Here is a 20,553-nt window from a genome sequence, read left to right as displayed (position 1 = left end):
AGCAGGTACACAACCAGACACCTGCAGCAGGTACACAACCAGACACCTGCAGCAGGTACACAACTACACAGCTGCAGCAGGTACACTTGGGATTATGTGATGTCTCTTCCCTCAGTCTCCTCTCCATCTGGCGGTGATCACACGTCAGCCAAAGGTGACAGAGCTTTTGTTGAGGGCAGGGGCCGACCCTAGCCTCGTGGACAAAGACGGCCGCACCCCATTACACCTGGCAGCTTTGGGTGGAGACACAGACATTCTCCGTCTCCTGCTGACTCACCTTGGAGAAAGCCACACACACCTGATCAATACAACGGATTACCACGGTAAGGAGGGGGCGCAGTTTCTTTGAGATGAGGGTTAAATGTGAGCTTAGTGCTGTGTTTATGTCCCTTAGGTCTTCAGCCACTCCACCTAGCTGTGAAGAGGGATGGTGAGAGCTGCCTCCGACTGCTAGTGGAAGGCGGGGCCAAAATCAATGCCCAGGAGCTGAAGAGTGGACATACGGCGCTGCACCTGGCTGTCAGAGAAAACCTCTTCAAGGTTGCCTGCACACTCATAACAGAGGTAATAAACAGTCACAGCGGCATTTAGGCAGGGCCTGTTCTCACCTGGGTTAGACTAATATCACATTTTTCTTCTGCAGCTGAAGGCTGACGTTAACACCTGCACCTTTGGTGGAAACACCGCACTACACCTGGCTTCCAGCCTGGGTTCGCCAACGTTCTGCGCTATGCTCATTGCAGCAGGTGAGACACACGTCGTCACATTTGGATTAGATGAAAATTAGTTAATTATCTTATATTACAATAATTTAATATAATGTTTATTTAATGCGTTAATTATTGAGTTGAAATCTATTGTTTGTCTTTTTGCTGATATGTTAATTTATCTCTTAGAGGTTTGGGACCGTAGGTCTGAAGATGTAGGATAATAAACTTTACTCCTAAGAAGTCGCACAACAGGTGTTAAACAGGAAGTGCTTTTACAGGTGCTGATAAGACCATGGAGAACGATGAACCGCTCTTCTTCAGCTCCTCCTCAGATGAGGAGGAAACAGAACCAATGAGTGAGGGGCTTTCAGAGCGAGTTGCTGCCGCACAGCCAATCAAATCTCGGAAGAGGTCTTCAGGAGGACACACACCTCTAGATCTCGCTACATGTCAGAAGGTATTAACATAAATTATAGCCTAGAGCAAAACCAATGCAAGTTCTCCACATATCCAACAGTGTTCCATTATTAGTTGGTGTTAAGTGTCTCCTGTCTGCTTGTCTTATCCTGTCAGGTGCGGAATGTTTTGATTAACCGTCAGAGTCCAAGGTCCAGTCATCGCAGTGCCAAGAAGATCAGACCGAGCAGCAGTGAAGGTTTGTTGAGCTCTGACACGTATGTCTCTCTGACGCCAGCTTGTCTCTCTGCTCCCCGCGTGTCTTTCTCCCCCCCGGGGAATCCCTCTTACCCTGACGTGTCTCACTGACCATGGTGTGTCTCTCTGCTTCCAACGTGTCTCACTGCTCCTGGCATGTCTCTCTGATCCCGGCGTGTTTCTCTGCATCCCGTGTGTCTCTCTGCATCCCGTGTGTCTCTCTGCATCCCGTGTGTCTCTCTGAGCCTGGCGTGTCTTTCTCCCCCCTCGGCGTGTCCCTCTTACCCTGATGTGTATCACTGACCACGGTGTGTCTCTCTGCTCCAGGCCTGCCCCCCCCCCCCCCCCCCCTCCCCAATGTGTCTCTCTGCTTCCGGCTTGTCTGTCTCTCTGCTCTGGCCGTGTCTTTCTTCCCCCGGCGTGATTCTCTGCTTCCAGCGTGTCTCTTTGCTTCCGACGTGTCTCTCTGCTCTCGCCGTGTCTTTCTCCCCCAGCGTATCTCTCTGCTCCGGGCTTGTCTCTCTGTTCTCGGCATGTTTTTTCTCCCTGGCCTGTCTCTCTTACCCCGGCGTGTTTCTCTGCTCTCGGCATGTTTATTTCTCCCTGGCGTGTCTCTCTGCTCTCCGCGTGTCTCTCTGCTCTCCGCGTGTCTCTCTGATCCCGGCATGTCTTTCTGCTCCCAATGTGTCTCTCTGCTCTCTCCGTGTCTTTCTCTCCCGACGTATCTCTCTGTTCCGGGCTTATCTCTCTGCTCTCGGCATGTTTATTTCTCCCTGGCGTGTCTCTCTGCTCTCCGCGTGTCTCTCTGATCCCGGCATGTCTCTCTGCTCTCGGCATGTTTATTTCTCCCTGGCGTGTCTCTCTGCTCTCCGCGTGTCTCTCTGATCCCAGTGTGTCTCTCTCTTCCCGGCGTGTCTTTCTCCCTCCAGCGTGTCCCTCTTACCGTGACGTGTATCACTGACCATGGTGTGTCTCTCTGCTCCTGGCATGTCTCCCCCCCCCCCCCCCCCCCCCAGCGTGTCTCTCTGCCGTGTCTTTCTCCCCCTGGCTTGTCTCTCTGCTCTCCGGGTGTCTCTCTGATCCCGGCATGTCTTTCTGCTCCCAACATGTCTCGTTGCTCTCACTGTGTCTTTCTCCCCCGGCGTATCTCTGCCCCTGGCATGTCTCTGTGCTCCGGGCTCATCTCTCTTCTCTCGGCATGTTTTTTCCCCCTGGCGTGTCTCTCTGCTCCCAGCGTGTCTCTCTGCTCCCAGCGTGTCTCTCTGCCCTCCCCGTGTCTCTCTGATCCCAGCATGTCTCTCTGCTCCCCGCGTGTCTCTTTGCTCCCCACGTGTCTCTTTGAGCTTGTTCTGTCTTTCTGCTCCCCGCGTGTCTCTCTGAGCCTGGCGTGTCTTTCTGATCCTGGTGTGTCTCTGATCCGGTGTGTCTCTCTGCTCCCCACGTGTCTCTCTGATCCCGGGGTGTCTCTCTGCTCCCGGGGTGTCTCTCTGCTCCCGGGGTGTCTCTCTGCTCCCCACGTGTCTGTCTGATCCCGGGGTGTCTCTCTGCTCCCGGCGTGTCTCTCTGCTCCTGACGTGTCTCTCTCCCCCCAGCATGTCTTTCTCCCCCCGGCGTGTCCCTCTTACCCCGACATGTATCACTGACCATGGCGTGTCTCTCTGCTCCTGGCGTGTCTTTCTCCCCCGGCGTGTCTCTCTGCTCCTGACGTGTCTCTCTGCTCCCGACACGTTTTTTCCCCCCCTGGTGTGTCTCTCTGATCCCGGCGTGTCTTTCTTCTCTCGGCGTGTCTTTCTGCTCCCAGCATGTCTCTCTGATCCCGGCATGTCTCTCTCACCTAGCGTGTCTTTCTCTCCCCGGCGTGTCTCTCTGATTCCGGCGGGTATCTGTGACCCTTGCATGTCTGGTGGTGTGACCCCCTTCATTCCTAAGTTCCAGATTTTGAGCATTCAGCGCTGGACGAGGACACTTTGTCCCGGCTGGTGGAGGTTCTGAGTGTAGGAGATGTTTCTTGGATGAATCTGGCTGAGAAACTGGGAATGATGACGTTGACCCATCTGTACCAGGACAGCCCGACTCCATGCCAACAGCTGCTGCAGCATTATAAGGTAATACCTGATCTATTGGTTACTTTTTCATAAATAGTCAATATAATACAAAGGTATCCAATAAAATGTAATATTCCATAAAAATATGGATCATCAATATTATTGAACCTTTAATATTGGATTGCTGATGAAACTAGGTACTTTGGTTAATCCAGGGAAATAACACTTTATATTAATTAGACTCAGAGACAAAAATAAAGTTTATAAAAATCTATTTATTACTAGAGTAATGATGATGAAAGGTAAATGATTATAAATGGTGACTCAGTGATGTTAAATGAGACAATGAATGAACTCTGATGAAACATGATCTGGTGTGAGACAGAGTACAGTAGCACGTCTGCAGCTTGTGCAAAACGCCGCGGCAAGATTCCTAGAAGTGAAAAGGAAATACATAAAAGGAAATATACATAAAACACCACTCAACACCATAATTTAAGTAAAGGAAAATATAATTCACTATTTTCGGTGTACCTCACTCCTTTGGCCAACGGGTGCTAATCACAAATAGCAGTTCCACACAAGACAGGTAATCTGTTGACTGGGCCAGCAGGTGTAGTGTCATGACAAGCGCTTAAATAAAAAACACAAAATAAGACGACGCATCAGTGAGAACGTAGCATTCAAACACGCCTCCGTCAAACAATGTGTCTACTTATATAACTTCTGTGTGTGTGTGTGTGTGTGTGTGTGTGTGTGTTTGTGTGTGTGTGTGTGTGTGCGTGCGTGCGTGCGTGTGTGTGTGTGTGTGTGTGTGTGTGCGTGCGTGCGTGTGTGTGTTTTCAGGTGGGTGGAGGTCCTGTTGAGGTTTTGATGGAAGCTCTTAAGTCTTTGGGTCTGACAGAAGGAGTCCGACTGCTGAGGAGCACCCAGCTACAAGATGACAAACACAACACAGGTAACTCCTGTCAGGCTGTTCTTTTCCAACAACACTAACGGTCCAGAACAAAACAAAACATTTTGGGCCTACCTGTCAGATTAACCAGTTTCAATTCAATTTCAATGGGCCACTAGGGGGTGCTCTAGTAAGCAGCTCTTAGCTTCATGAGTCAGACAACAGGGCCATAAAATTAAAACTAAGAAGTTCCTGAAAAAAAATTGACAGGGGCTTCCAATGCAACAGTTTCAATATGTAGTAGAACATTGTCTCACCACCTGGATTATAAAGAACTTTTATAAAGGAGCACTTCCTGGACTCAACATAAGTTGGTTTGAGGTGCTCTTTGTATGGGAAGATACAGTCGAAAAAACAAGAGACACTCCAAGGCACTCTCAAATAGAAAAAGTTAAAAAGCCTTTATTTTATTGGCTAGGTCACATATGGCCTTTTTAAAACTCCAAATGCGTTTCTTTTTTAAAATTTGTTAATTTATTTATTTATTTTTCCTGTGTCCTTACTGGCTGTGAAGCAAACAGAATTAATGTCTGAATGTCGGTGACGAGCCTTACAGATTTACTCTCAGGTGGAGCATCAAAGCTTCTGCTTTAATGTCATGCCTGATACTTAAAACGTTATTGTTATTGTTTTTTTTTAATCCTTTGTAATTCTGACCAGACACGGAGACAGAGGTGGAGGGGGGTCCCCAAAAATAAACAATCAATGATGAACAAGAGTCTGCTTCTAGACTTGCAGATAGAGAAAAACAACACACCACAATACAACAGGAGCAAGCTATCACTGCATCAACTTGATGAGGAAATATAAAATCAACATTGTTTTACTGAACAATCACACGATAATGAATCACAGTGCATGTAGTGCCAACCACAGCCTTAAGACATGTGTTGAATGTGCCCAATCCATACTTATGTGAGCACCTGTGTATGTACACGCACTTATATATGTAAGGTTTCTCTATAGGAGCGTCCAATAGAGAGCGTGAGGGGTCACAGATCTGCACCCAGAGATGTGTAGGAGATGGAGGGAACGCCAAGTCCCAGAGTTCCAGGAGCTGTCCCAGAGCACAGGGACCCCGGGGAGACTGTAACTAGAAAAGCCCCTGCCCCCTCTCAAGAGGCGCAGAGGATTGCCCCAGGGGGTCACAACCAGCAGCCAGCAGAGTCCCAGGAGATATCAGTGGCAAGCCCATAGGCCCGCCCACAACCTCCCACCCCCAAGCCGGCCGAGCCCGGAACCCAGCGACCCGGGACCCAGGGGCGACCAGCCCCGCCGGGGACCCAACAGAGCTCGGGGACTCAGATCCCACCAGGCAGCCACCAGGATCAATCAGGCAGACTCCAAAAATCTGAAACCCCCTTACCTGGGAGCCACGAACACTCAGGCAGACCAAGGCACCACATTCCACATCAACCTAAGATTTACAAAAATGAACGCTAGAAACCCACTCACGCTCCCCATATACACCCTATTCACTCTGATCCTGGTACTGCTGCACAATGGTTCCAACCATCATCGGTTCCCAGAGTTTGCCCCTTTCTGCTGGGGTGCTGATGAGCAGGCTCCCCCGCCCAACGCTGAGCAAAGCATCCCACCACCCCAGACCCCAACATGATGGCCAGCACACCCTCCTAGCCTCCAGCCCCAAACTCCAAACGCGTTTCGGCAAGTGTAGCCTTCGTCAAGGAGTCAATGGTTCTCAGCAGTAAGGAGAAGTTCTTAACCTATACAAGCACCAATCAGAAAGCTCCACATAGCAGATGTGTTAGACAGGTGACAAGTGTCAACAATCACCAGCAGGTATCGTCCTTACTAAATAGAAAGAAACGGACATAGTAAATAAAATACACCAAATATCATACATTATATACAAATGGTTAAAATGCACCCAATAGAAGTAAAATTATAATATCAAGAGCAAAAGGGATAAGAATAATGCCAAAACTTCAAACAGACTAAACCAAACAAAAACTCTTAAGTCTATGTCATCATTAATGCCTGGATGTTTAGTAGCCTGCAGTTTAAATATCCAAAAAGTCTCCTTCTGATTTAGCTGTCTCTAACACTCTGTCTCTAGTTGAGACAGCTAAATCAGAAGGAGACTTTTTGGATATTTAAGACAAAGCAAAGGACCTTAAATTTTGCCCGAAAGACCACTGGAAGCCAGTGTAACAATGCCAGCACAGGAGTAATATGTGCTTGTTTTCCTTGTCCCTGTCAGAAACCTGGCTGCTGAGTTCTGAACCAACTGGAAACAATTCATTACTGCCTGGCTCAACTCAACATATAGAGCATTACAATAGTCGAGCCTAGAAAAAGCAAAGGTGTGGAGCGATGACTCCAGATGTGCTCGGGACAGCATGGGCTTGATTTTTTCCACCTGTTGCAGGTTAAAGAAGCAGGCTCTTACAATCACATTGATGTGAGACTCCAGTTTGAGTCCTGCACCCCCAGGCTGGTGACAACTGACTTCTGGTAGGGTGAGAGAGCAACTAGATCAGAGGCAGAACTCACTAGGGAGAAATGTAATAAGCTCAGTCTTTGTATCATTCGCGTGAAGGTGATTAGCTGCTAGCCATGACAACATCCTTTAGACAAGCCAGGAGATTAACAATGGAGCTCCTCTCTCCTGGACAAACAGGAACATAGATCTGGCAATCATCTGCATACAGATGAAACTTAACACCATCTTTACACAGGGTAGCCCTCAGCGGAAGTAAATGAGAAAATAGGAGTGGCCCCAAGACAGAACCCTGAGGTACTCCTCATCATAAGTCTTCCCAAGGTGACACAGAACCTCCTACCCAAAGGATAAGAGCGCAGCTACTGAAGGGCAGACCCTGTGATCCCCACCCATCACTCCAGGCGATCCAGCAGAATCTCATGGTTAACCATGTCAAAGGCTGCTGTTAGGTCCAATAACAACAGAACCACAGCTGCTCCCTGGTCCATGGCTATAAAGACGCCATTTAAACCATCAACAGTGCAGCCCGTGTGCTGTGTCCAGCCCTAAAACCAGATAGGAAAATCTCAAGTATATTGGAATCATCCAATAAAGACACCAGCTGCTGATAGACAACCTATTCCAACAGTTTGGAAATGAAAGGAAGTTTGGAGATGGGCCGATAATTTGCCAGAACAGACATGTCAGAACCTGACTTCTTTAGTATCGGTATGACTACTGCATCTTTCATTAAAGATGGAACAGAACCCGAGTGCAAGCTACCATTTATGATGATTAAAATAAATGGACCCAGTGTGGAGAAGGCGAGCCAGCAGACTTTTGATGAGCGACTAGCCCTCCCAACTCAGCTAAAGAGACTGGATCAAAAGTAATTGTTGGAAGTAACTGAGTTATTTTTTAGGTAATGGGGTAATATAATTAATTGCTTTTCCCATCTTAGCAACGCTGTTACCGTTACTGGGCATGGAAAGTGGTGCATTGCTACGATGTGGTTGAATGAAGGCTGCCAGCACTGTCGGGCTTTCTGACAGACACACTAGCGATGTGTCAGTTGTGAAAGAAACTGCTCTTAGAGTTGATCAGTGCTGGCTCCTTCTCAGCGGAGCCGAAGTGAGTGACACACTCTCCCCACCTTAACCCAAGCTAGTAACAAATGGCAAAAATAAGCATACACACTCATGTACACCTCCAGTCTGATGGCGCTGCATTGCACACACTTACCTACAATCAGTATGAAAGGAGGGTAGGGGTGGCACATGCCAAATGCCTGGGACAATTACTACAGGAAGGTGATGGACCTGTAGAGGAAAAAAGGAAATAAACAGCGCTTCAGAAAGGTGAGGAGATGAGTGAAAACAGAACGGGCTACCAAATTTTGTATTTATTTTTTTATATAGCAATTATTTAATGTATCCTAGTACTAATTGTATTCGTCTTAGTCAAACCTGCAGACGAAGACATCGACAGCTATGTTGTTACTATAGAAATTATAATTAAGGTTTCCATAAGAACAACAGCACTAGTAGGAATTAGGTTTGATAAATCTCAGAATCCCTGAAAACCTACGGTGGCCTTTTAAAAATGTATTAGGCAGACTGTATAGGTGTTGCTGATATCTATAATTCTATTGTTCCTGGTTGAAATTAGCATTCCAGACATCCACGAGAACCTTCTTACTGAATGAACATTTCAGATATCTGCCATGTTCATCCTAGGTAGTAAGAATCATACAGTTATAAACATCTTTGACGTAAAAGATATTATCGAACATGACTGCATTATAGAACATACAAGTAATGTCACTGGGACTTTGCTAGGTAGCTAATTACCTTCACAATGTGTTAACTGAGTTACTAACTCTATTACTTTTGGGAAAAAGTCATTTGTAATTATAAATAATTACTTTTTTAACGTAAGATGCCCAACACTGTTGATTACAATATAGGATGTGCATTTTATTGAGAGAAGTCCTAAGGAAATGAGAGATACTGTCTAAAAGGGTGAATACTTGCCATCACTTTATATTTAATTTCCCATTTCAGTTCAGATTACCCACCCTTTTTGGAGTCCCTGGGACGAGTGCTAGATAGTGCTCCATCAAGGGGACTCCATTGTCCTGCTGCGGGACTTCAATGCTCACGTGGACAATGACCGCATGACCTGGAGGGGTGTGATTGGGAGGAACGGCTCGCCTGATCTGAACTCGAGTGGTGTTTCGTTATTGGACATCTGTGCAAGCCGCAGTTTGGCCATAACGAACACCTGGTGGTGAGTTGGATCAGATGGCAGGGGAAGATGCTGCGTAGATCTGGCAGACCCAAACACATAGTGAGGGTCTGCTGGGAATGCTTGGCAGAAGAACCTGTCAAGACGGTCTTCATCTCCCACCTCCGGCAGAGCTTTGACTGCATCCCGTGAGCAGTGGGGGACATCTACTCCGAGTGGGCCTTGTTCCACTCTGTGATTGTTGAGTTGCTAGCTGTGGTCGCAAGGTGGCCGGTGCCAGTCGTGGTGACAACCCCCGTACCCACTGGTGGACACCAGAGGTTCGGGGAGCCGTCAGGCTGAAGAAGGAGGCCTACATGGCGTGGCTGGTCTGTGGGTCTCCGGAGGCAGCAGACGGGTACCGGATAGCCAAGCAGGGTGCAGCAGTGGCAGTTGCCGAGGCAAAATCTCGGGCGTGGGAGGAGTTTGATGAGGCCATGGAGAAAGACTATCGATCAGTGCCAAGGAGGTTCTGGCAAACTGTCCGGCGCCTCAGGAGAGGGAAGCAGCAACTCGCTCACACTGTTTACAGTGGGGATGGGGAGCTGCTGATGTCAACTGGGGCTATAGTCGGACGGTGGAAGGAATACTTTGAGGAGCTCCTCAATCCAACCTACGCGCATTTTGAGGACAGAGCCGGGAGACCTGGGGATGGACTGTCCAATTTCTGGGGCAGAAGTTGCTGAGGTAATCAAACAACTACACAGCGGCGGAGCCCCGGGGGTGGATGAGATTCAACCTGGGTATCTCAAGGCTATGGATGTGGTAGGGTTGTCGTGGTTGACTCATCTCTGCAACACTGCATGGTCATCGGGGGCAGTTCCTGTGGAGTGACAGACCGGGGTGGTGGTCCCCATCTTTAAAAAGGGTGACCGGAGGGTGTGTTCCAACTATAGGGGGATCACACTCCTCAGCCTCCCTGGAAAGGTCTACTCCAAGGTACTGGAGAGGAGGGTCTGATCGATAGTCAAATCTCAGATTGAAGAGGAGCAATGTGGTTTTCGTCCTGGCCGTGGAACTGTTGACCAGCTCAATACCCTTGCAAGGGCGATGGAGGGGGCATGGGAGTTTGCCCAACCAATCCACATGTGTTTTGTGGATTTGGAGAAGGCTTATGACCGTGTCCCCAGGGGCACCCTGTGGGGGACGCTCCAGGAGTATGGGGTGGGTGGCCTTTTGTTAAGGGCCATTCAGTCCCTTAACCAGAGGAGTGTGAGTTTGGTCCGCATAGCTGGTAGTAAGTTGGACCTGTTCCCGGTGAGGGTTGGACTCCGCCAGGGTTGCCCTTTGTCACCGGTTCCGTTCGTAACCTTCATGGACAGAATTTCTAGGTGCAGCCGTGGTGTGGAGTGTGTCGAGTTTGGTGGCAGGAGAATCTCGTCTCTGCTTTTTGCGGATGATGTGGTCCCAGCTCTGACCTTCAGTTCTTGTTGGGTAGGTTCACGGTCGAGTTTGAAGCGGCTGGGATGAAGATCAGCACCTCCAAATCTGAGACAATGGTTCTCGACCGGGAAAGGGTGACTTGCCAACTCCGGGTCGAGAGAGAGGTCCTACCTCAAGTGGAGGAGTTTAAGTATCTCTGGGTCTTGCTCATGGGTGAGGGTAGGAGGGATCGGGAGATCGACAGGCAGATTGTTCGGCATCTGCAGTGATGCGGACGCTGAGCCAATCTGTCATGGTGAAGAAGGAGCTGAGCCATAAAGCCAGGCTCTCGATTTACCGGTCGATCTACGCCCCAATCCTCACCTATGGTCATGAGCTTTGGGTAATGACCGAAAGAACGAGATCGCGGATACAAGCGGCCGAAATGAGTTTCCTCCGTAGGGTGGCCGGGCTCAGCCTCAGAGATAGGGTGAGGAGCTCGGACATTCAGGAGGGACTCGGAGTAGAACCGCTGCTCCTCCGGATTGAAAGGAGTCAGTTGAGGTGGTTTGGGCATCTCGTCAGGACGCCTCCCTAGGGAGGTGTTTCAGGCATGTCCTGCCGGCAGGAGACCCCCTGGTCAACCCAGGACACGTTGGAGAAGTTAAATCTCCAATCTGGTCCGGGAACGCCTTGGGGTCCTGCCGGAGGAACTGGTGGAGGTGGCTGGGGAGAGGACGGTCTGGAGCACCCTAGTTGGGATGCTGCCCCCGCGACCCGGACCCGGATAAGCGGAGGAAGACGATGACGATGGCATTTGTACTGCAGCTTCTGGTGCAGATAGATCAAAAAGGAGCAGCAGGGACAAGATTCTGCAATTTGTGGGAAGTATTTTTTATCATTTTTACAAGTTAAGAGAAGAGAAGCGTCTGAAAACGTCCAACAAAAAAAAGTCAAATGTTTGGACATGTGGACAAACACTGGGAGTGATGTGCTCGGTTCTCTTGGTCCTTGTTTAGACTCCAGCAGCTGTGTTCTGAATGAGCTGCAGTTGCTTCACAGCCTTTTTGGAGGCCAGACAGAAAAGTTCAACCTGGTTCCATAAAAACCCAAAAGGCCAAATTTTAAGAAAATCTTGTCAAAGTGTTGCTGTTTGTCAGATTTAGAGTTTACAGTGGATAAATACAGTTCTAGCAGTACCAACACTTAAGCCAGACATACACCGTATGACTTTTTAACTTTTTTGAGCAGATTTTCCTCTCGAGTGAGAATCCACAAGATCGAGGTGAGTTTTGCGCTGTGCGTCTTGTAGTATACAGGGGGTTACGAGAGGCGATTAACACCACGTGACCAGCTACCGATTAGCAGTCGTGAGCTTGCATCATGATTTGCTCGTCCCTTGTGAGTGCATTGCACTGTGGTGGCGCTTCGAGCAGCTGCAACCCAAAACGTACCAGAACCGCTCACGGCATATGCGTCAACATGGCTTGACAGCTATTTCCCTATTAACACGCATCATTCATTTTTATCTCTGCACTTTTTTTACACACACAATGACAAGGGTTATCAAGAAAGCATGTTTGATAAATTAAACTGATCACAAAACATTGAATAATTGTCTTTCTTCCTGTTACGTCCCCTCTGGCGTCCAGGAGTGGTGAGGGGAGAACACGGAGTAAAATAAAATAATGTACAATAAAAAGGAATGGACAATGATGGATGGTGTCTGTTTGTGATGGGAAATAAGTGAATGGAAGGATTTAAATTAAATGGTTGTTTTTCAAAAGTTTTATTTACAAAAGTGGGATAGGAGGTATTTAACAAACAAACTAAATAAACTCCCTCTGCTTAAAACAGGGAGCAGCAAACCAACAACAACTTAAAGCGCTCTTTCTGGCGTTGACCAGAGAGAGGAGTCCAAGAAGGGAAAACACGCCTATTTTAAACTAAACTGACCACTAAAGAAACAAAGAATAAACCTAAACCATAACCAACACTACAACAACCTACAAAACAGAAGCTAGAAATCTCCTTAACTAAAAATCCTCCAAAACAAAACAAAGTCAAGCTAAACTGAGGATTGGGAGATTAAACAATAACAGGAGGCAAAAAGCACAATTCATCTATATCATTTAACTATATCAAACACTATTAACTCAGGGATACTACCAGCCAACCAATATCTATATCAAAAACTCTAGGACACTGACAGCAAGCCAAAACCTATGAATGGAGATCACAGTAACTAGATACAGAGTCTCTGAGAGATCACAGTTTTAACACTGAGTCTCCTCTGTAGCTGTGTCTCCCTGAATGATGAAGTTGGGAGGCTTAAAAAGGCTCCAGGAGCGGCTTATGAGTAATTGGATGCAGCTGCTCCACAACACTCTCTGCTGGACTCTGGTGGTGTGCGACTGGGTTGCAGGACTTGGGGCCTGCAGCAGGAGATCTCCAGGTTATCAGGGAGCAGAACCTCTGGGTTCCTCACACTTCCTTTCATCTTCCTCATCCAACCCACATAAATCCCTGTGTGTCCTACAGCACTCCCGTAGGACGACAGACATCAATAACAACACAAAAAAAGTCTGGCGTGCTTTGTAAAAATGGCTATTTTTAGCATATTGTTAGGTTTGACCTGTTGCTACCAGATGTACAGTGTGAATACAGGACTCATGAGATTTGCTTTGCTGGGGAAGTTTTACAGTTTGAGGTTCAACCACAAAAAAACGCAGATAAAAAAATGAAGAACTTGGGTTCTAGAACTGCAGCATACTGTAAGGGACACAGACATACTATGTAAATCTGGTACTGAACAAGTACCAGGGCTGCATGGTGGCGCAGTGGTTAGCACTGTTGCCTCGCAGCACGAAGGTTGCAGGTTCAAAACTCGCCTTTCTGCGTGGAGTTGCGTGTTCTCCCCATGCATGCGTGGGTTTTCTCCGGGTACTCCGGTTTCCCCCACAGATCACAACATGCCCTATAGGTAAAAAAAAAAAAAAAAAATTGTAAGTCGCTTTGGGAAAAAGCGTCTGCTAAGCACATAAACATAAACAACATAAGTACTGAGCACATACTGAATATTGTATTGGTGGTATTGTGTACTAGGATAACGCCTGTACCAGTTAAACTGAGGAGTTATACACTCTTACTGCCGAGGGGGTGAATGACCTACAGTAGCGTTCTGTTCTTCATCTGGGACGTCTCAGTCTGCTTCTGAAGGAGCTGTCCATGGTCTCCACAGTGGAATGCAGTGGGTGGGAGGGTTTTTAAGATGGTGGTCATCTTCCCCAGCATCCTCCTTTCACACATCTCCTCAACTGAATCCAGTGAGGAGATGTCCTAGAGTTTTAAAATGAGCACTTTCTTCGATTTCCACTTTTGACTTCCACCTGTTTCACTTTCTGCTAAAGCGCCCCCTGGCAGGTGAAGGAAAATCTTCAGTAAAGCCGCACCTCATTATAAGCCGCATGGTTCAAAACGTGGGAAAAAAGTAGCGGCTTATAGTCCGGAAAATACGGTAGTTTGTTCTGTTTCTTCCTGTCTAGGTCAGAGCTGCCTGCATTTCAGGATTCATTTAAAAATAAGCAATTATGAAAAAACTCATCTGGTTTATGTTTTCTGTCCAATCAGACGCTACAGTTGACAGTGGTTTCAGCAGCCAGCCAATGGAGGATCAGGAGGAGGAGCCAGCTGTGGCCAATCAGTGATGAGCTGGATCATTATCTGATGAAAGTCAACATGTGATAGTCAAGATCTCAGACCTTCTGGGGTGGAAACCAGAATAAAAGGAGAAAAACTGAACTGGCAACTGTGGATAAGAACTGTAACATAAAACAACCCTCAAACTTAACTTCTTTGTGTAATTTATACTTCTTGTTTTCTTCAATAAAAGGTTACTTCATGTGTGATTGAGTCTTTTAGTTTCATCGTGAACTTCGTCTTGAGGGTGGCAGCCCATCTCGACTTCCGTCCACTCACTTCAAATGTATGGGGATCCAACAGAACCAGAACGCTTTCTGTAAACCTGACCACATAAAAGCTGCTGGACATTTAACAGTGAGGAGTCTAGAGATGACATCACCTAAAGATGCTAATGAGAGGTGTTTATTTGTATCTACTTGAGTAAAATCATAAAGGAGTGGTTTCACTGGGGGGTCTGGTGCTGGGGGCTGCTGCCTCGTCCTGGTGGTGCTTGGGTGACCTTGTGGGGTGTCCGACTTGCGGCCTTGTGTGGGGCCTTGAAAGGTCTTTGATGGCGGCCACAGGTCGCTGCTTGACAGCCATATTGCCCCTGGGTGGGTCTGGGGAAGGGCCAGGTGGCTTGGGATATGGGGGCTGTGCCTCGGGTGGACCTTGGTACCCCCTGAACTGGCAGGGACACTTCTATTCTGTCACGCGAGAGGGGGATCTCTGGGAGAGGGAGGATCTAACTTTATCTGGGTGTCTGATGCATAACGGGGTCTGGAAAATCAAATGCAGGGGTGGGGTTGAGTTGATGACCTCTGCCTTCGTGGAGTTCTTTGATGCTGAAACTGTCGGCCCTGGCTAGATGAGTTGGGGTCTCCACGCCCTGGGTAGGTTTTGGGAAAAGGGGTGCCTATTGCTGGGTTTCACTCACGTGGCGTCTGTAGCCACATGAAACTTAAATGGGGGACAGGAAGTGTTTTGCTCTGCAACAAAACAGAGATCCAACACGGCGCGATGGATGAAAGCGATTCTACTAAGGCTTTAAATGAGCTGGCACAGATGCGATATCGCCAAAAAATACATCTTTTTTTAGGTTATGACCCATTTAGTTTTTAAAGTTACACTTTTCATACACTGTGGAGGATTTACCCAGCGCTGAAGCGATCTGCAACAAACTACCTTGTGCTGCCTTCCTCATATTACACTGCAAACCAAACTAAAGCCTTTTGCAAGCCTGGAAGCCTACAGCTATTTTATATTAGGTTGGTTAACCTGTTAGTGATCCAGAGGAGCTTTAACCATCGTCTTTGCTTGGTAGTGAGTTGTGCCATTTTAATTCATTAGCTCATGATAATAATGCTATCGCTAATGCTAAAAATCAGTACGTACCAGGATCTACTTGTAATAGGGCTGGGCAATAAATTGAAAATTTATTGTTATCGAAATTTCTGACTCTTATCAAGAAAATTTTCCATGTCAATAAATTTGATAATAAAAAAATGAAAATATGTGTATAAGCTGGCAACATTCATGTCCATTTAAGAAGCTGTACCACCTTGAGTCATACAAAAATGTGACTCAGTGTAATACACGTGACAGCCCCATCTAGTGGATAACTTGTTTCTGTGCATAACTGTAGTTATCGTCCACTTATCTTTATCGAGGTGAAATCCTCAATATATGGTGATATTGATTTTAGGCCATATTGCCCGGCCCTAACTTGTAACTAACTTTTTATGCCCTTTTAAATAAAAAAAAAACTTCTGGTTTGATTTAAATAAGGTATAAATGCCACATTACAACACTAAGCTAACTGCTAAAAACATTAGCACTCTGAAAGCTATTTGTAGTGAGGACACGTGAAAACAGTATAAAACTGTTAACCTGGCATTTTTGTTGCTGTTTCTAAGCAACTGTTTAACGAAACACTCAGTGATCTCTTACCTTTTGTAGTGTGAAAGATTGTACTACATAATTATTAAATGATCAATAAGATGTGATATTCCATATAAATATCAAATTTCAATCTGATTGATTTTTGAATATTTATTTGATTTAATATTACCTTACGTTCTTTGAACTATTCAGGGAGCACACACTTCATAATAATTCAGACAGTCAAGGATATCGTTGATGAAAATAAATGTAATTCCATCTTTCTAAACTAGTGATTACACATGACAAATTATGAATGAAAAGATGGTTGTACAGATAACAGATAATGAAGTGATGGAATGTAAGCCAAATGTTTATGTAGCAAAAAGTATCAGAGATATTGTGATGTCTGGGTTGTAAAATCAGTTTGAACAAGCTACAGATCATTCATAAACTCATCTGACGCCAGTGTGCAAGTCTACGATACTCTTGTGTGACGATCGCTCTCGGAGGTCCGGAGAAGAGGCAGCCAAGGTGGTGAGTTCACTGGACACAGTGGCTACTGGAGTCTCAAAGAGTTGCAGCCCCCTTTGAGTTCAGACATCACTGGCCATGAGATGCTACCAGGGTCTGCAGGTTAGACGTTTCACGTCGGAGGTGCTGTAGCATCTGAAACACTCGCAAGCATTGCAGAGAGGTGGTGACCTTGAGGTCCAAAGAGATGATGATCCCAAATGCTTTGCTAACCCGGTCGGCCGAACCGGGAGGTGGCGGAGAACTGCCAGTTCAGGAAGTGAACTCCCAGTGTTGCTATGAAGAGTGGGAGAAGGGGGTTGCATGGACAATCCAACACAACGAGCAGCACATAAAACACATTTTATAAGTGGTCAGAAACTTGTAAATAACTCATGAAATAATAAAGTTACATTAAAACCAAGCACAACATTGTTTTTCTTGTGAAATTACCAACAAGTTTGATCTGTCACATGCAGTGGTGGTTCTACATGGAATTACTCCCCGGGCGAGGCCCCCTTTGAGCGCCCCCCCAACCGCCCTCACCACCACCACCACACCACCCCACCTGCACGAACACACACGTTTTCTACAAACAGGCATGTTTTATTAGAACGACTATTGAACATTCATTTTTCTAAGTTGCACATATTTACATTAATTACTATGAAGTTGTCAGAATGTAAAGCAATATACATTATATACTGTATCAAAATATATAGAATCAAATATACAAAAACAACTAAACTAACTAAATATTAAGAATATATGCACATAATATATAATAAATATTCTAAATAGCAAAAATATTTCACACATAACAAACTAAAGATAATCGCTACAGCACTGCACTTAGAACAGAAAACACAAACTAAAATTAAAACCTAACTTTGATGCAAAGTCATCAATAATGTCATCATATGAAATCTGCTCCCCTACTGAGTGATTGATACGAATCAGAGCCAGGTTAGTGAGCCGCCCCTGAAACATAGCTGACCTCAGGTACGACGATCAAGTTTTGAAAAGCTCCTCTCAGCTTGAGCCACAGTGACTGGCAGAGCAGTCCAAAAGTTGGGGTAGATCTCCAATAGATCTTTATCATGATCCATAATATTTTAGAATTGCCTCTGAAATTGTAATTTAAACTGACATAAAAAAACTGTAGACTACCAAAAATGCCAACTTTTACAGAACAAACCAGGTAAAAAATAATCAGTGCAGCCATCTGCAATAAATAAACAGGATAGTTAGTGGTGACTGGGGAGTTTTCTTCTGCTTGTAGAGTTGTTTTATTTATTATTACGTGAACTTGATCAACATGTGTTTGTTGTTGTTCAGGCAGGCCACAGGCTGCAGCGAGCATTTAACAAATCCTAGTTTGAATCAGTAAAAAACGATCCAAGGAATTTATTCGAACCATTTGAATATTCGTTTCAATATTTCAGCCCTATTAGCTCTGTTAGCAACTAGTTGACCGAATTTAACCGTTAAAATCTCGGTTAACTGGTTCAAAAAATTGAAAACATTCATCATGAGCAGTGGTGGTTCTACATGGAATTACTCCCCGGGCGAGGCCCCCTTTGAGCGCCCCCCCAACCGCCCTCACCACCACCACCACACCACCCCACCTGCACGAACACACACGTTTTCTACAAACAGGCATGTTTTATTAGAACGACTATTGAACATTCATTTTTCTAAGTTGCACATATTTACATTAATTACTATGAAGTTGTCAGAATGTAAAGCAATATACATTATATACTGTATCAAAATATATAGAATCAAATATACAAAAACAACTAAACTAACTAAATATTAAGAATATATGCACATAATATATAATAAATATTCTAAATAGCAAAAATATTTCACACATAACAAACTAAAGATAATCGCTACAGCACTGCACTTAGAACAGAAAACACAAACTAAAATTAAAACCTAACTTTGATGCAAAGTCATCAATAATGTCATCATATGAAATCTGCTCCCCTACTGAGTGATTGATACGAATCAGAGCCAGGTTAGTGAGCCGCCCCTGAAACATAGCTGACCTCAGGTACGACGATCAAGTTTTGAAAAGCTCCTCTCAGCTTGAGCCACAGTGACTGGCAGAGCAGTCCAAAAGTTGGGGTAGATCTCCAATAGATCTTTATCATGATCCATAATATTTTAGAATTGCCTCTGAAATTGTAATTTAAACTGACATAAAAAAACTGTAGACTACCAAAAATGCCAACTTTTACAGAACAAACCAGGTAAAAAATAATCAGTGCAGCCATCTGCAATAAATAAACAGGATAGTTAGTGGTGACTGGGGAGTTTTCTTCTGCTTGTAGAGTTGTTTTATTTATTATTACGTGAACTTGATCAACATGTGTTTGTTGTTGTTCAGGCAGGCCACAGGCTGCAGCGAGCATTTAACAAATCCTAGTTTGAATCAGTAAAAAACGATCCAAGGAATTTATTCGAACCATTTGAATATTCGTTTCAATATTTCAGCCCTATTAGCTCTGTTAGCAACTAGTTGACCGAATTTAACCGTTAAAATCTCGGTTAACTGGTTCAAAAAATTGAAAACATTCATCATGAGAGCGTACATACCTTTATTTTTCTCCTCTTTTTTTCTTTTTTATTCCTGAATCGGGCACCTGTTGGTTTTAGCCTTTTTATGTTCATCTCTTCTGTTTGGCTCTTGACTCAATAAGTTTCCTTTAGTCAGGACTAAACAATTTGACCTTGATGGGGGGTGACCACAAAATCGTTTTGTTTTTCCTTTTTTTATTCGGCCATTTCACACAATTCAGAAACACCTGAAAGAATGATACGCCTGTGTTTATGATATTATGAATGAAATGTGGAAGAACATCAAGATGTGATCGACTTTAGCCATGTTGATAGTTGATTCAGCCCCTACCCGCTCATTTCATTTGGACCCACCCAGAGGTGAATTCCCCCGCCGCACCCCTCCCCAACCTCTTCTTCATACACACACGGCGCACGGAGCGCCTGCAGCTGCAGGGGGCGCCAACGTGCTGTTTCCAATCCAGACACGGTCATATGACAGATAATAGAAAACCTCGGTGCGGCGCAGATTTCCTTTTTTTTTTTTTTTTTTTACTCAGCGCTTGTGCGCCCTTTTTGTGTCATGAAAAAATGCCGCCCCGGGCAACTGCCCTGTCTGCCCGTGCCTAAAACCGCTACTGGTCACATGACCCTCTTCCTACTGAAAAAACAAAAGTTGGATCCAAGATGGCCAACTTCAAAATGGCCACCATGGTCACCATCCATTTTGAAAAGTTTGCTCCCTCACATATACTAATGTGCCAAAAACAGGACATTAACATCACCAACCATTCCCATTTTATTAAGGTGTATCCACAGAAATGGCCCACCCTGTATTTATTCCAATCAGCAAATTATAAAATCCCACTTAGCAAAATCCGCAGGCAGGGACCACGATGAGAAGGAAGCCAGAGCCATGAGAATGAGCCAGACCATAGTGAACCACAGCAAATCCAGAAAATAGGAATCCCCAGAGAATGTCCAGAAGAACCAGAACCCAGACTAGGAGGAAGCATATGCCAGGAAATGGTAGTGATGTCAGTCCAAGGCAAGGAGGACATCTGGTGGAACCCAGCAAAGCATCAAAACACACAAACAGGGCAAAGTATTTTTGAATTGAATTGAACTGAATTGAATTTGATCATAGACCCTCGCAGATGGCGTCTGATGGAAATGAACAAATAAAACTCTAGGACTATATGTACCCTACATGCGCTATGTATATGGGGATTATGTGAATGGAGGTCAGCTGAAAGATGTGGATGTAGTAAACTACGTGTACCAAAAAGGTGCAGAAAAACACAAAACAAAAAACTGAAAGCTTGTAAAAGTAATTAATAGAAGTCAAAAATGGAAGAGCAAATTAATCAGTAGCTCATAACCGACAAAAATTGAAACGAAAGTAAAATAAAAGGTGTGTGATGAAGAAATCAATGGTATTAAATGCAATGG

At 45.4% G+C, this 20,553-nt stretch overlaps 1 protein-coding gene across 7 annotated transcripts in view; it reads left to right on the top strand.

Annotated features, from left to right (window-relative positions):
• Nucleotides 1-14,366, top strand: part of nfkb2 (nuclear factor of kappa light polypeptide gene enhancer in B-cells 2 (p49/p100)) — a 53,144-nt gene extending 38,778 nt beyond the window's left edge. For all 7 annotated transcript variants that reach the window (XM_054750436.2, XM_054750438.2, XM_015945992.3 and 4 more), the window contains 8 exons: nt 116-323; nt 395-564; nt 644-746; nt 989-1,167; nt 1,284-1,365; nt 3,294-3,469; nt 4,256-4,367; nt 14,089-14,366. In XM_054750436.2, the coding sequence (XP_054606411.2) occupies nt 116-323; nt 395-564; nt 644-746; nt 989-1,167; nt 1,284-1,365; nt 3,294-3,469; nt 4,256-4,367; nt 14,089-14,165 (1,107 nt within the window). In that variant the 3' untranslated portion in view covers nt 14,166-14,366. The remainder of the gene's footprint in view (nt 1-115; nt 324-394; nt 565-643; nt 747-988; nt 1,168-1,283; nt 1,366-3,293; nt 3,470-4,255; nt 4,368-14,088) is intronic.
• The last annotated feature ends 6,187 nt before the right edge of the window (nt 14,367-20,553 follow it).

The sequence above is a fragment of the Nothobranchius furzeri genome, chromosome 12 (genome assembly GCF_043380555.1).
Source record: "Nothobranchius furzeri strain GRZ-AD chromosome 12, NfurGRZ-RIMD1, whole genome shotgun sequence".
NCBI classification, from domain to species: Eukaryota; Metazoa; Chordata; class Actinopteri; order Cyprinodontiformes; family Nothobranchiidae; genus Nothobranchius; species Nothobranchius furzeri.
Note: the sequence above shows the minus strand (reverse complement) of the source record. Positions and strands in the feature narration are given on the sequence as shown.